Genomic DNA, 15065 nt, shown 5'->3' on the forward strand with positions numbered 1-15065 from the left:
AAAAAATCCCAACAATTTTCTTAAAAAATGTTTATTTTTTGACCAAAAATGAAACCAAAACTTCACATTCAGAATTAAAAAAAAAATTTCAAAAAATGTTCTCTAAATGCCTTAATTTCTTGAGAAACATGCAAGAAAATATAACATTTTGAAAAATAATTTTTCAAATTTTTTTGTCAATATTCAAAAAATGACACAAACATATCATTTTGAAAAATTTGACAAATTTTATAATTTTGGTCAAAAATTAAACGAATTTAACATTTTGACTCAAAATTGTAATTGAAATATATTCTTATTAAATAATTTTTAGTAAGAAATTTCTTTTTTGATATTTTTTTAATATAATCTTTTGTTTTTTAATACTTTTTTGGGAACTTATCAGTATAGTATGTTATTGTGATCAATGATTGATGTAGTGCATTTTTATTCATTTTTGAGAAACCTATTTTTAAAGACTGTATTTCTGTTTTGAATACTTACCCAGATGGATGCACTATAAGTGCAAAGTTATATAATTATGGCTAATTTGTGTATTTTTTTTAATTAAAAATATATTTTTAAGAAAGTTATTATCATAGGTTGTTGATTTTTAACAATAGTTTTAGTTATAAAAAATTCTGAATTTAAACCACAAAAAATTGTCTTAAATGCAAAAATCAAGAACTTAAAAAATGTTAATTGAAACTGAAACACAAGCTGCTATTTTTCTCCGTAAGCATTTTATTAGAAATCCAGTTTTAAAAAAGAATAAAAAAGGAAAACAGGGTGATACATTTATCAGATAGTAAAACCTATCTGTTCTGACCGTATCAGTCCTATCTCAAACCTTATATGAAACATCATCAACAAACACAAAGAAATATTTTAATAAAAATAAAATCAATCAAATGTCTTAAAATATCCATTTTTCTCTTTTAGAAAAATGTGTCTTGTGTAAAAGACAAAAAGCACAAAAATCATCTGCACAGGCAAACAAAATATGTTAACACTGGAATAAAAGGCTGAGAACTATTGTACATCATCTGCATATAATTTGATCCTGACTATTTGTAAAATAATTTTTGATACGTTAAAAGTTGTGAAAGCAAGAATGACATGACCTGGTGGAGTGAGGATGGGGTTGTAGGTTCAAAACCAGTCCCAAATTTGACAAATTTGTTGTGTGTCTATAAATACAACAAAGCTGATTCTACAAATTTTGATTCTCAGCCACGAGATCCTCTCTCCTCATTATTTGACACGACTGATTCAAGATGGAAGAATAAGATAATGCCCCTAAGACAACTCTATACCAAAACAGTCAGTTATGACTTAAAAAAAACATACCAACTGGGAATTTCAACATTCTTTTACATAATTCCTTTTTACATAATTATACATAATTTTACATAATGTTTAAAATTTTCCAGTAATAAATAAAATTAGACATTTTACTTTGGATTTTAGCTTCTAAATTGTTTAATTTCTGAATTTTATTTTCTCACAAACCTCAGTTTAAAAACTCAGTTCAATTATAACTCTCATGGTCAGTATTTTAAATTCAGAATTCTAGAAATTCTGAGTACTACTGGGTAGAGAGTTGTAATTCTGACATTTTTAATCTGAGGTTATTGTCAGGATTCTCAGATTAGAGTTAAATACAACACATTTTGCATAGAATTGTTATCAGATCAAAGTTTTGCATGTAAAGGCAGAGAACACTAATTAACACGTTTTTTTTCAAGATTTTTAAAAAACGTTTTGTTCCTGCAATTAAAAAAATATATATATATTTTTTGTCATCTTTTTACATCAAAGTCAGAATATTAATTCAATGTTAACATCTTTTCACATTAAGTTTTAATTCATTTAAAAAAATATGTTTAACTTTTAATATTTTTTGTTGTGTTTGAAATTCAGTTAAAATGATAAAACAATCAATATTTTAGAGAATTTTTCTTAAATCCTTCTGTTGTATGTGTTTTAATAAATAAGTGATAAAAATTCAGGGATAAAAACAAAAAAGTGTATTATTTTATCCGTTGTCATAACTTTACTTTCAGAACTTTAGACAGAACTTTAAGACTTTGAACTTTAACAATTCTCTCTGTGGCTCCAGTCCCATCCAGACCAGTCTGGACACTGGTCATGTCTAAAGTAACATTGTCTGTTTAATTACAGGTTGTGGTGTAACTGGACTAACCAGGTGAAGTCTTTCGCTCCAGATGCGACGAAGTGAGCACCGCTGTGAGCCTCAGGCGGTGATGGGCATGTTGTCCCTGTAACAGGCCGCTCTCTGTGGCCCACTGTAGCTGCACAGGTCCTGGTAGATGTGGGCCACAGCATCCGACATGTCCAGCTCCTGGTTACTGAAGTAGGGCTGAGAGCGATGCATGTTGAAAGTCTCCAGCAGCTGCTGACAGTTGACTGCAGTGATCTGAGATGGACACAAACAAACGTGTCGACATTAAGGTATTTTTTTTATTTTATTCATTTACTTTTTGTGCTAATTCTATTTAAATTTTAGCTAAATCTGAATAAGCTTTGATAAAATATTTGCATTTTGTGCTGTCTTGAATTTTAATTACCATTCAGCTATTTTTAGAACACATTTTTGGCCTTAAGTGTCAATAATTACTGGCCATAATTTACCTATTTTTTGGTAGCATTTTTCCCTAGTATTTTCAGAGTTTATCAGCTAACAGTTTTTAGGACTAATGGAGAGATCTCTACTATATACATTGTAAAAAAAGTTTTATATTGAACTTTAGTTTAAACTTAAATTAAAAAGTAATATCTAATTGAGAAAAGAAATGGCCTTCATGACCACCCTGCAGTACCTCCATGGACCACTTGGGGGACATTGACCCCCCTGTTGAAGGCTGATGGTCTGTTCAGGAATGCTCTCATAATGTTAACATTTATGAATTACTGTCATTACTAATCAGTTTTAGATGTATTTTTTGGAAACAAACTCTTTGTCTTCAGGGTTTTTTGTTTTGTTTTTTTTTTAGTTTTCACCCAATCAAAGTCCAAAGTGAACAGGTCTTACCTGCACGATCACCAGTTTGCTCTTGGCACTGTTGACATCCTGCAGCTCTTCTCCAAAACAAAGGGTCACAGTTGGGTCAGGAGCAGGAAACTGACCCTGTTTATACAACTGCAGGGCTGCAACAGAAGCAAAGCCGTGAGTACTTCATCGTACAATCCTCTCATCTTCACTCTTTTCTGGATTCATGCATTCAGAATTACCTTGTAGGAACCTCCCTGTGTCAAAAATCTGGACAACAGCGTCCCTCTCCAGTTTGCAGGGCATTTGGCTGTACTGTGAGCCCACCTGGTTCAGCCCACTCCAGAAGACTCTGCTCTGGCACAGACGTTTGATGAAGATGCCCTCCTGGTTTGCCCGGACCAGAATGCCTCTCTCCACGTGGCCCAAAAGTTTTCTGGTGATGTGGCGCTGGCGGTCAAACTCTATGAGCTCGGCGGGAGGGAAATGGACACTCTGCATGATATCTGAACTGTAGAGGGCGCCGCGGCCCAGGTGCTGCTGCTCCGGTGAGATCCTGCATCCATCTGGGTGAGTCACCAGTATGTTCTGCATCAGCTTTCCTCCGTAGTAGAAACTGACCATCATCTGGGTGGACACTGTGGAGATAAACAGATGTAGAGTCTCCGTGTCAGACGTGGACTCTCAACTTCCTCTGTTTTGACATTTTTACTGCTTAGGAGGCGTAATTAGTCAGGCCTTTCTGCTAACTCCCCACTACAACAAACAATCTTCTTTTTCCACCACTGAATATAAAAGAAAAGGGATAACAGATAACATTTACAAAGTACTAAAGAAAAAGATAAATAAAATATTATATTATTTTAAAAAAATATATTTTTAGGTTAGACAAAGTAGCAGGGCAAAAACAAACCAAGATTATATTATGGGTGCTGGGACAGTGAGAAGATTTCAATTTATAAACGGAACCATAATTTAGTAACTCTTAATGAACTACAATCCAACACTTCTTGAAAATATATATAAAAAATAATTTAAAAAATTGTACTATATTGATCCCATATTTGGGAAATTGTTGTGTTGCAGCAAATATACTGTTAACAGGCTGCCACAGCAAGCGCCAAGCATGTGGTTCCTCTGGGAATCGAACCCAGGACTCTCTGCTGCCAAGGCAGCCATGCTAACCGCTACACTATGGAACCAACTAAACACTATGGAATTTGGACAAAAGTCAAACATAACACACACAGTCAACAATCAAAAAAATATATGTAGTGGAAAAATTTGCCAAAAAAAATTACAAGAAATTTCTCTTTGAGACTCATTTTTGCGAGACATTAAAAATGTATCTAAAAAAAGTTGTTCTTCTAATATTTGGTTAAAAAAAAAAAAAAGATAGCAGGCCAGATGTTACTGCAAGTGCTACGATTGGCCCCTCAGATTCACGTCAGTTAAATATCTCTCTAGATGAGTAACAGCTTCTGGAACTAATATTATTTTTGTTTTTCTATCTTTGACCAACTTTAACTCATGGACGTCGTACCTGAGCTGACGGGGCCTGAAGGCAGAGGGTCCTGCTGCGGCGGGAAAGCTGTGAACACCAGATAGAGACATACATGTTTCTGAGTAAATTATAATTATAATTATAATAAACAAATACAACAGAGAAAACAACACAGTGGTGTCATGTCGTCGTTGTTGTTGCTGCTGCATCATCAAAAAATTGGGTTTGTCCAACACCTATGAACTGAATAATTTATTTCCCGACACAACAAAGTCCCGCGGGATGTTAGTCAATCCTTCCATTGCAGAAATCAACAGACAAGCAAATAAGCGGTGTGAGGCGGCAGAGCAGCTGCAGTCACACAGTCACTGTGGTTACTGGTCCACAGTGGCATGAATGTGATGACGGAGCAGACGGAACAACCTACAGTAGTCACAGAGAGAGGGGGAAGAAGATTTACCGTTGATGCTGCTCTGGGACCAGTACTCTGGACTGGCCTGGAAACTGCAGACTTCATCCTGCAGGAGACAACGGGGAATTAAAATGTGTACACTACAGAGAAAATAATTAATAAATATATATGTATACATACATATATATAAATATATACATATATAAATATATATATACATATATATGTATGTATGTATATAATAAATATATATATATAGTAAAATTATATATTTTATAATGTTACAGTGTGTATGTAACATTGCAAGATTTGTTTTTTTTTTTTCGTGGCACAATTTCAATTGTTTACAATTCAATTGTAATTGTTTTGAAATTGGGCCAAATATTTATCGTGGGAAATGTTCTCTTTTTGTCTCAATACATAAAGGACCATTTGGATTATTTCATTCATTCACAACTAGCTTTGAAAGGCTAACTTATAGCATTTGTCACTTTAAAATTTCTATTTAATTAATTTTTTTCTTTTTACAATACTTTTCAATTAGACACATGCAAATTGCATTGGTAAGACCCTTATCTGACACCAAGTGTTTTGGGTTTGAAACCTGTTTTTCTTTTAGTTTTTTTTTTAATCAATTCAGGCTAACATTTGCTTCAGCCAATTAGGCTAACCTTTATATCTATATTTGTCCAGCTACAGGTAAATGTGTTTTTACAAAGGTGTGGACACATCTGACGTGGTGCATGTAGAAAATGCAGTGATATGGCAATGAGTGAAGACGTGACGATGGAGAAGAGACTCACGTCTTTCATCAGCTCGTCCATTTCTGTAGGGCTGCAGTCGGTCATGTCACCGGAGCAGGTGGACGCTGTCAGTGGCATCAGTGAGCTTTTCCCTTCTGTGGGATAAAGAACAGAACATACTGTTGTTATGACACAGACGGTTAATGTGCTCTTCATTACTTTTGTTGTTTTGACTCTGATGTTTTAAATAAAGTTTTTTTTTTTCTTTTTTCATTTTTAAACCTACGTTTTTGCTCCTCCTCCGGGACGAGGCGGTAAACCTTGTAGGGCTCAGAGATGTCCAGCTGCGACCTTTCGGTGACCTCCTCAAAGTCTGGACTTTTGTTGAGGGCACAGCGAAGTCTGGTCTTCCAGGTGGCAGGTTCAGCCTTGTCCCCCTCCTTGAATTTACCTTTAAACACAGCCCAGGCCTGAAGGGGGGAGAAGAGGGAGACGAGGTAAAGAGAGTGAATGATTGGAACAAACAAACAAACAAACAAATATAAGGATTTTATTTATATGTGTTTTGATTTAAATTATTAACTGTTCAAGCTATATATTCCAACAAAGCACTATAATAAGGGATCGTGTTATACATTATACTGTATATGTGTGTGTACACGTATACATATGTATATTCAAACATATATTTATACATATACACACAAATGCAATTTTAACAGCGTCGGATGAATCTGAATTTTTAGACCACCTTAAACCAAAACTGTCCACCTTTAAAGAGTCTAACGTTGAACACTGGTGCCTCTACTGTTAAGCTGTGATACAAAAGTCTGAATATATAAATAAGCCAATAAAGTGAATTTATTCCTTTATTAAAACATTGTCTTAAAAAATCTACCGCATTATACACAGAGTTTACGTAACGTAAGAAGAAAACTTTGTTTTACTTTTTATGCTGCGTAAAATCCTGACTTCAGGTCTGACTTTAACGATGCAGTGATGATAAGACTTAATGTATTTTTATATAATAAGATAAATATTCAAACTAGACCACGTGACGATGCGAAACTACGTCTTAAACAGACGGTGACGATGAATAAAAACAAAAAACAAAAAAAAAAAACATCAGGGCCAGGGTTTGAGGATTCCGGACTTTCTTACGGAGTTCTTTCAGGTTGGATTATTACATAGAGGAAACTTTAATGATCACATCAAAATAAAAAAAAAAAGACTTTTCACTGGTTACTGCGAAACACTTCAAATCTGAAGAGCTGTCAGATCTGAATAAAGATTTTTTCTTTCTCTCGTTTCTGCTGTTTTTTTAAAAAATATATAATTAAACCTCGATTTATTATCAACATTCTATTACGTGTTTTCTTGGGGTTTTTTTTTGGTCAAAGTCCATTGAGATGAAATACATAAGGTGAACTAATTAATTTGTGAAAATAGAGATAAAACTCACGACTGTGTTTTGTTTGGACCAGTGGCGGCAAATATTAGAGTTAAGTTATTCAACATGATGGGCAACTTTTTGGGACCGCGAGCCACTGCGGAAAAATACAAACTGTCGGATTTTGGAAAATGTGACACGAAGAATATTTAAATGATCTCATCATTAAAACATATGAACTTCGATTCTCTCTCTTGATACTGCGTCGAATCAAAATCATCTGATAGTCTCTAAAAAATATAATATATTTTTTCTTTTATAAATAGTAAATACTTGAATAATAATAATAATTGAACTCTAAGGACGGTGATCCACTCGTGTTTTCACGCGTTTTTTTTTTGCGCATCTTTAAACCCAAACCTGTCACTTTACACAGTTCTGTTCAGATTTACCTAAAAAAAAGTACTTAAAAGTAACTGAAAAGTTAAAATCATGACGAATGATAAAGTCGAGTTCACTCGTGTCACTGAATCTAGATAAAGTCGAGTTCACTCGTGTCACTGTGTGGAATCTAAAGCCCCCTCTCCATCTCCACAGTGGTGTCAAACCTTGAAAATAGACGCGTCCACTTCTTGGTTGTAATCCTGTTTCCCCGCGTGTTTCCAGGGGATTCGGAACATGGTGCGGCTCTCGTTCTCCCACTGCAGCCCGGTGTACTGGCCGCTGTGGATCTGCTCCACCAGCCACTGCTTCAACCTGCGACCCCCAGGGTTCGACATCTCCGGGTATTCAAAGTCGTTGTACCTAGACAGTGACGCTGTGATCAGTACAGTGACACGCGTTGTTCAGAAACGTCGTGATGAATTTCCCACGGACTCGACCCGGAGCACGAATGAACAGTGAGGATACTCACGGGCTGATGACGCACAGCTCTCTCTGCTCTCTGTTAACCTGACCTGATAATCCTGGCCCCAGGTTCACCGCGCTGCGCTGTTATGAATGAAAGGAGCCGACGGGGGATTTGACTCCGACCAATCAGTGCCTCGCTGCGTGGGCGCGTGGGCAGGACGAGTGGAGCAGCTCCGCTCCACTTCTTCTAATCGTGCGCGTTTACAAGAAATGGAGTGGGCTGGCTGTGAAGTTTTCTGCCCACGTCCTCTGAACTCATCTGTCAGCAGTCACAAGGTGAGCTGGGCCGGGCTGAGTCGAGGGGAGTTTTGTCCCACCACCAACTGGTCATTGTGAGAAACAGTGGAGTGAACAGGTGCAGCTCCATCAGTCTGCGTGTTGGTGAGGAAGAGAAGAGAGCGCACACATACACACACACACACACACAAACAAAAACAATGATGATGATGATGATAATGATAATAATAATAATAATAATAAGTTAGTAGTGATAATAATTATTATAATAATAATTGTTATATACATCCATCCATCCAACACCCTCTGAACCTTCCTGAGGGTGACATTGCCTCTGGGCCAAAGCACCACAGTTATAAATATGATTATTATTATTATTATTATTATTATTATTATTATTATTATTATTATTATTATTATTATTATTATTATTATTAATGTTGTTTGTGTTATTGTTTACCGTGTTATCATTAACCATTAACCAAATCGTTTAGAAAAATAGAATCATCATCATCATAATCGCTAAAATAACAACAACAACAACAACAACAACAATAATAATAATAATAATAAATCATCAAAACAGAAGAGATCGATGACAATGTTACGCTTCAGGTGCTGCAGGAATGAAAAAGAAAAATAAGCCGAATGACGTCATCAACGGAGACGCAGCTCCGTCTGACGCTGTACAGAAAGACGCAGCTCTGGACGCTCACTTGATGCACCACAACGCCGCCAGCGCTGGGTTTTGGAACCAGCAACCCTCTGATCAAGTTCCTTGGAGGAGAACCTACAATAAAAGACCAAATGTTTATAACTAATGGTTCCATACTGTAGTGATTATCACACACGCAGCCTTACACGCAGAAGGTTCGGGGTTCGAGCCTCAGAGGAACCACATGTTTAACGGTGGCAGCCTGTGTGGGTTCTAAAGACGGACACTGTGGAGTGGACAAATGAGAGACATTAAATCTCATCATGCTGTAGAGTGATTCTCTGAACAATTATAATGTATATGTTTAAACACACATTTGCTCTGCTGCATCACCTTGGTAGTAAAAGTCTGCCTTTGGTGTAATCCCTCTCTGTGTACTACTAGGAGTTGTCACCAGGAAAGGACAGGGGAAAAAAAAGGAGGAACTGAGGGAATTAATTTTTTTGGAGTACGCCATGACTGAGACATGAATCACATGCTGTTGCATTTACGATGTGTTGACAACATAATATCACTTTGAGTGAATAATTATTATTGTGATTATGTTTAGACGAGAGTAAACTCTCAAAAGAAATACGTTTCTGTCTAACTGCTGTTCTACGTAGGTCCAACATCAAATCTATTAAATTGTGATCATTTAAGACTTTAAGTCTATTACTCTGAATTCTAGATTTTTCTTAACAGTGAATAATTAATGAGTAATGTTTGGGGATAATGTGAAATATATGTCATCAGAAGAAGACAAAGACAAGGAGGAATATTCTAAATGAAGTTAATCTTTTTAAACCCGAGTACATCAGAGAGACTTTGATAGTTAAGGTTAAGGTTGATGCTGCACCGGGGAAATGGTTGAAAAGTTCAAGGATACAGTCGATAAAATCAAAACAGTTTCATTTGTACCTTCAGTTACACCTGAAGCCTGGATTTATGGATATGACATTCTACCTTTGGACCGATGACACCGTCGGAGGGAGATGAGTTGGTGATTGCACCGCGAGGTGAAGCTGCTGATTTCAAGGTTTCTCTCACCAGAGAGACATTGGTTCACTGGAATCTACAGGATTAATGATACAGACCAGCAGAAAGAAGAACCTTCCACTGTACTTATTAGGACTTCGTCATGTGACTAACTCCTAATAAGGACAGTTGCATCAGGACACAGACTTGTTTAATGACAGTGTCATAGCCAAACCCTGAGAAAACAAAACTAGCACCTCGTGGAGCGTGGACAGAGTAAGGTGGGGGAGGGAAGAGAAGGAATTTCCAGGTCTGGGGTCTTACAGTCAACAGACGGACTTCCTGGTCCTGTTCGTGTAGGATCTTCTGCCAAGTCCAACAAAAACCCTAGATCAGAGACAAGGGAAGCGCTCCATCTCCAGCATGTTCTTCATGGCCTGTAAGGGGATCATCCTGAACCGGAGCTTCTGGTGGAAGACAGTGGCAAAACTCCTAACTGGGAATCAAAAAGATACATTATTTAAGTCCTAGATGTAAACTTCATGTGAGGGGCCAAACCAAGTGGGTACTGGGACTGGGAGGAGAAGACTTGGGGTTCCCCTGAGGAGAGTGTTGAAAGACCCAAACCCTTTGAAAAACCACTGATGATGTGGATCAGTTCAGTCTTTGTACCACACCAAGCACAGACCACCAACCCATAATCTAGGCTCTTGGAGACCCAGATCCTCCATACACATCGATCAACTTGAGTTCAAATGTCTAGTTCTTTCGCACATCAATACAAAGAGCAATCTGCCGCCCCCCCCGCCCCCACACACACACACACATACTCTTGTAAATGAACTGTTACCTTTTTTCTAGAGGAACAACTTACTCAACTCTACCTACTGTACCACAGCCGCCCACATGGCTAGACAGACAGAGGTTAATCGTCGACGCAGAAATACCAGCATGTTAAAAGGTCTCATTGATTACTTCCATATTTTGTCAAGTCACTAAATTTATTGTGATTAAACAAAAACCATAAATACACAGTACGCACAAAAGTATAAAGCAAAAAAAATTTTTTTTGTGAAAGTAAAAAAATAAATCCAAGCTTTATTAGCAATCAGGCGACAGCAGAGATCCTTCATTTGTACACACTTTTACTTGTACATTTACTAATGGATTTTCCTAAAGGAACTTTCTGCCTTTTGCTGACCACTGATTGTAAATGTGTGTCACAAGCATTGACCCATGTGAGTGTGTGTTATTTGCTTCAAATCAATAGCAAAATAACATATAAAAAGTGGAGATGTCGATGACTTCCTGCTCCATTGACCTTTGAGTCAGAAAAAAGACAGTGTTTGATTTTGAAAAAGGAAGCAACGTTTTGTTGATATGAGAGAGTTTTTGGACAGCTGTGAAGTCAGCATTTTGAAAACAATCTTTTCGAAAGTGAATTATTTTTGCTGTTGTGAACAGAAGCATGCATGTAGTGATAGAGAAAATTTTTTTTTTCTGTCCTAAGAGACAGACACAAATGGCAGTGATGTGCTGACACAGACCGTTAATAAGAAATGGATGCAGTGATCAGGTTTGGAAACAAACTCCACTGAAGAAAACATTAGATTCTCCACACCTTGTGAGGCACCATAGTGGTTGAGAAACAATCATTTACCTGTGATGCCCGCAGCCTCGTTCCAGTGTTAGCCAACCGTTAGCCACCAAAGAGCTTTCACGTAGCCTAAGCGTGGGTGAATGTTAGAAACTTAGAGAAAAATAGAAATACAATTTAGCAGGAAATGGTTAAAAAGTACAAAAGGATAGCATCATGTTGGCACAGTTAGCAAAAAGTCAATTACATAGAGCCAACTGTATCACAAATTATATAAGGTTTAACTCAGGGATAGCAACATGTCATCCAAAATATATCAACAGTGGCTGTTTGCAATTGGCCAGAGATTGTAAGAAATTAACCTTACATGTGATTTGTGATATCTAAAGGAAATTAGTGACAATAATATATAGGGCAATATTTATTGCAATTTTATTAAAACAGCCTAAAGTGATGTAGTCAAAAGATGGTTAAAAATTACCTTGGAATTTAAAATCAGCCGATTATAAAGGTAAAGGTTAGCCAAAGAGAAGTATTAGAATTGATTATCCATCCCACTCAACAACATCATCATTTAAATAAACTGTCTAAATAAACACAATGTCTTCTGAACAAAACCAGGAACCAGTTCTGAGCATTTTCTTCTAGTTCCACATTAGCAACAGGATACCAACGCCCATTTCTTATATATGGTCTGTGTTTACGTTGACACTATAAAAATGGTTGTATATTTGCTTGCGAAAAGGCTGACTGTTCCTTTAAGACACCATTAAACCTTGAGGCTTTAATAACAAACAGCATATTGCAGGTGCACTGTGATCACATGGACATACAGTGGTGTAATAATCATGGCTAAGGTGCTGAGGTGATTAGAGTAAGGCTTCCGTGAGCACTCATACTGTGGCTATACTCTGGTGAAAGAGGGAACGGGAGGTACTGTTGGTGACACGGGAGTCTGTAGTACAATTCCAAACCAAACTCCATGGCTTAAAGTGTCAAAGTAAAACGTCTTGGCTTATACATGAGGATATGTTTCATTCTGTGCTTTCAGTGATATGCAGTATAACATTGAGGTTAATTTGGAATTAGAGCGTTACAGCGTNCCCCGCCCCCTGCCACTCCTAGAAGACGTGGGCCGGGACTCTGGGGCAGCAGACGTAGGCCCAAGGCTTCAGCTGCTACCTTCACGATCACCTGAGTGAGACGGCAGGGTACTGACGTTTATGTCCTGATTTATCCAGCCCTGGTCCTCTCTTCCTCTCCTCTGACTGGCCTGCTGCTCCAGGTACTGGCTGAGCAGGGCAGCCACCTGCTCCTGGTCGTTGAACGGACATGGACGGAAACTGGATTTTAACCACTGTCTGTACTGGAGACACGAAGAGAGATATTAAATCAGTCTGTTAGTGCGTCAAGGTATTTGGACATTCTGGAAAAGCAGCAGCAGAAAGTGAAAATGAAAATATCACTGGTGACAATGATGACATGCAGTGAAATGTTCTTCCACAGTCACACACATGTTTTACCTAAGATCACAAGATTATTTATTTATTTGATTCTCGTTAACAGTTTTGCAATTAAATGTATTCTGTACATTCCTAATTAGCAAAACACATATACTGCTTTATTTGTATACATATACATGGGTAGGTCTGAACACAGACCCAAGTAGATGTTACAATTTATCTTTTCTACGTAAAAGATCCTGGTCGTTGAACGGACATGGACGGAAACTAGACTTTAACCAGATATTAAATCAGTCTGTTAGTGAGCTCCAGTTTATACAGTCTTTGGAGGAAGAGTGAATTTCAGCTGCATTTGTTTTTGACATTTCATTGACACTTGCCCTCTAACATTTGGTCGTATGTCTTTATCTTTAGTTCTGTGAGTTTAACGGAGCCGCCTGAGCCAATACTGGTCAGATGGAAAATTCTTCTTCCACAACCTCCACTCCCTGTTTGATGCCTGGTTTTCATCTGCCTTTTATCATCTAAACATGCAACTAACAGTTCAGTGGGTTAGATCATCACAGCAGGTGAGACGTTGACCTTCTCCTCTAGTGTTCTCATGAGAAACGTCTTATAAGCCTTCTCCTTACAAATTCAATTTATTTTTAAACTACATTCATATAAAATAACAAAAAAAAAATTCTCTATGTTTTATTTTCCATCACATATTCATGCTTCAAACCAATGTTTTCTTGACTCCTAAATGAAATCTTAGTTAAATACCACGGATGAGAAAGAGAAACAAAAACAAACCAGGATTGTGTCCCTCACTCCTCCTCTCCTTACTTAGGGCAAAGGCCTGAGGAGTGGTAGTAAGGTGGAGCCACCCAGTCATGCGGTTGGGACTGATACAACCATCAACCCTTGTGACACCACAAAGCAGGTGATGAAGCAGTAAAAATAGTTTGTTTGTTTAGAGGAACTTTTCCAAATGTTAATTGTTGTTAATTGTAAAGTTGTTAGTTGTTAGTTTTGTTCAAACAAGATGATGTTAAAAACAGACCTAAAACATCTCAAATGATTTCCAGGAATTCCTTTTTGTGCAACTTCTTATTATTTACAAAATTCAATGAAGTGAAAGTCAATATTGCACTCTTCCTCCTTGTCCACAAAGAAGACTCAGGAAGGAAAACAGTACAGTAGTGAGTCATGGGACCAAGTACTCTGAGAGGAACCACGGTGTAAAGATAACAACAAGAGGACACGGACGTCAAGGTATTTGGTCATTCTGGAAAAGCAGCAGCAGCAAGTGAAAATGAAAATACCACTGGTGACAGTGATGACATGCCGTGAAATGCCCTTCCACGGTCACACATATGTTTTACCTAAGATCACAAGATAATTAAAAAAAGTTTAAACTTGACCTCAGAGAAAGGATGTGAATACAAACCTTATATACACATGGGGTCTGAAAACAAACCAAACAAACGTCATAATTTATCTTTTCTTAGGCTGTCACTCAATTACAGTTTTTTAATCAGAAAAATTACAGGGTAGATATTTATTAATCACGATTAATTGTGATTAATCATAATTTACACTATTAGCGACAAATCCAAATAATGAATTAACTGATAGTGAAAGGGGTATAAGTGTGATTTGATTCCCACCAAATCCTGCCCATTCTCCAACTGCTTCAACAGGTTTTATCATTGTATCTTTGTTTGATAATAATTTAATTATTTGTTATGTAATATAATGACATGTCTGGCAGATTAAGACTCAGAGTGCACAGTAAACATCTGCAGCCTGAAAAACATCTGTTATCGTAGAGATCCACAATTAACTTACAACACATGACTTTTGTTTAAATGACACAAAAGTCACCACTGAACCTGAAGACACAAATTAGGGTTCTACTTTCACCTTGGTTTTTTTTTTGGCTATTGCATAAAAGCCTTCAGGTATTGATAAATCCTGTTTTTTAGTCCAGTACTCTACTGTTGTTTGTCTAGTATGTTTCCTTAAAGCTGACTGTGTACATACTGTACAACCAGACTCGGTCTTAATAAAATCTAAAAACTTGTAGGAAAGTTCGCAGTTGTCAAGAGTCATCGCTGTGATGTTGTGAAATAAACAATCTGACTCAAAGCAGTGTGGTCAA

The 15065-nt window shown here is 37.1% G+C and overlaps 2 protein-coding genes and 1 non-coding gene across 6 annotated transcripts in view; all 3 read right to left on the reverse strand.

The window, feature by feature from the left end:
- Nucleotides 1-703: 703 nt before the first annotated feature.
- Nucleotides 704-8108, reverse strand: irf8 (interferon regulatory factor 8). Of its 2 annotated transcripts, XM_025055518.1 has the most exons (9): nt 7955-8108; nt 7650-7845; nt 5938-6121; nt 5712-5806; nt 4957-5014; nt 4536-4583; nt 3235-3630; nt 3035-3150; nt 2237-2419 (listed from the first exon to the last, which is right to left on the reverse strand). In XM_025055518.1, the coding sequence occupies exons 2-9, from the start codon at nt 7818-7820 to the stop codon at nt 2237-2239; spliced, it is 1251 nt and encodes a 416-aa protein (XP_024911286.1). In that variant the 5' UTR covers nt 7821-7845; nt 7955-8108. The 2 variants fall into 2 exon arrangements, with proteins under 2 accessions (XP_024911287.1, XP_024911286.1); XM_025055519.1 differs by lacking the exon at nt 7955-8108 and having other exon boundaries at nt 704-2419; nt 7650-7820.
- trnap-ugg (transfer RNA proline (anticodon UGG)) lies at nt 4122-4194 on the reverse strand. The gene has a single exon. It is a non-coding gene; the product is annotated as a tRNA-Pro (tRNA).
- An 84-nt stretch (nt 8109-8192) lies between the features above and the next one.
- Nucleotides 8193-15065, reverse strand: part of dusp22a (dual specificity phosphatase 22a) — a 20041-nt gene continuing 13168 nt past the window's right edge. Inside the window, exons 7-9 of one of the 3 annotated variants that reach the window (XR_003049693.1) lie at nt 11520-12822; nt 8904-10355; nt 8193-8321 (exon numbers count right to left, since the gene is read on the reverse strand). Coding sequence is in view for 1 of the 3 variants with exons in the window: in XM_008310628.2 (XP_008308850.1) it covers nt 12628-12822 (195 nt within the window). In the remaining 2 variants the exon portion in view is untranslated. Of the gene's footprint in view, nt 8322-8819; nt 10356-11360; nt 12823-15065 lie in introns of those variants that run through there. The other 2 variants (XR_003049694.1, XM_008310628.2) reach the window with 2 other exon arrangements.

Source organism: Cynoglossus semilaevis, chromosome 5 (genome assembly GCF_000523025.1).
Source record: "Cynoglossus semilaevis isolate Cse_v1.0 chromosome 5, Cse_v1.0, whole genome shotgun sequence".
In the NCBI taxonomy this organism is placed as follows: domain Eukaryota; kingdom Metazoa; phylum Chordata; class Actinopteri; order Pleuronectiformes; family Cynoglossidae; genus Cynoglossus; species Cynoglossus semilaevis.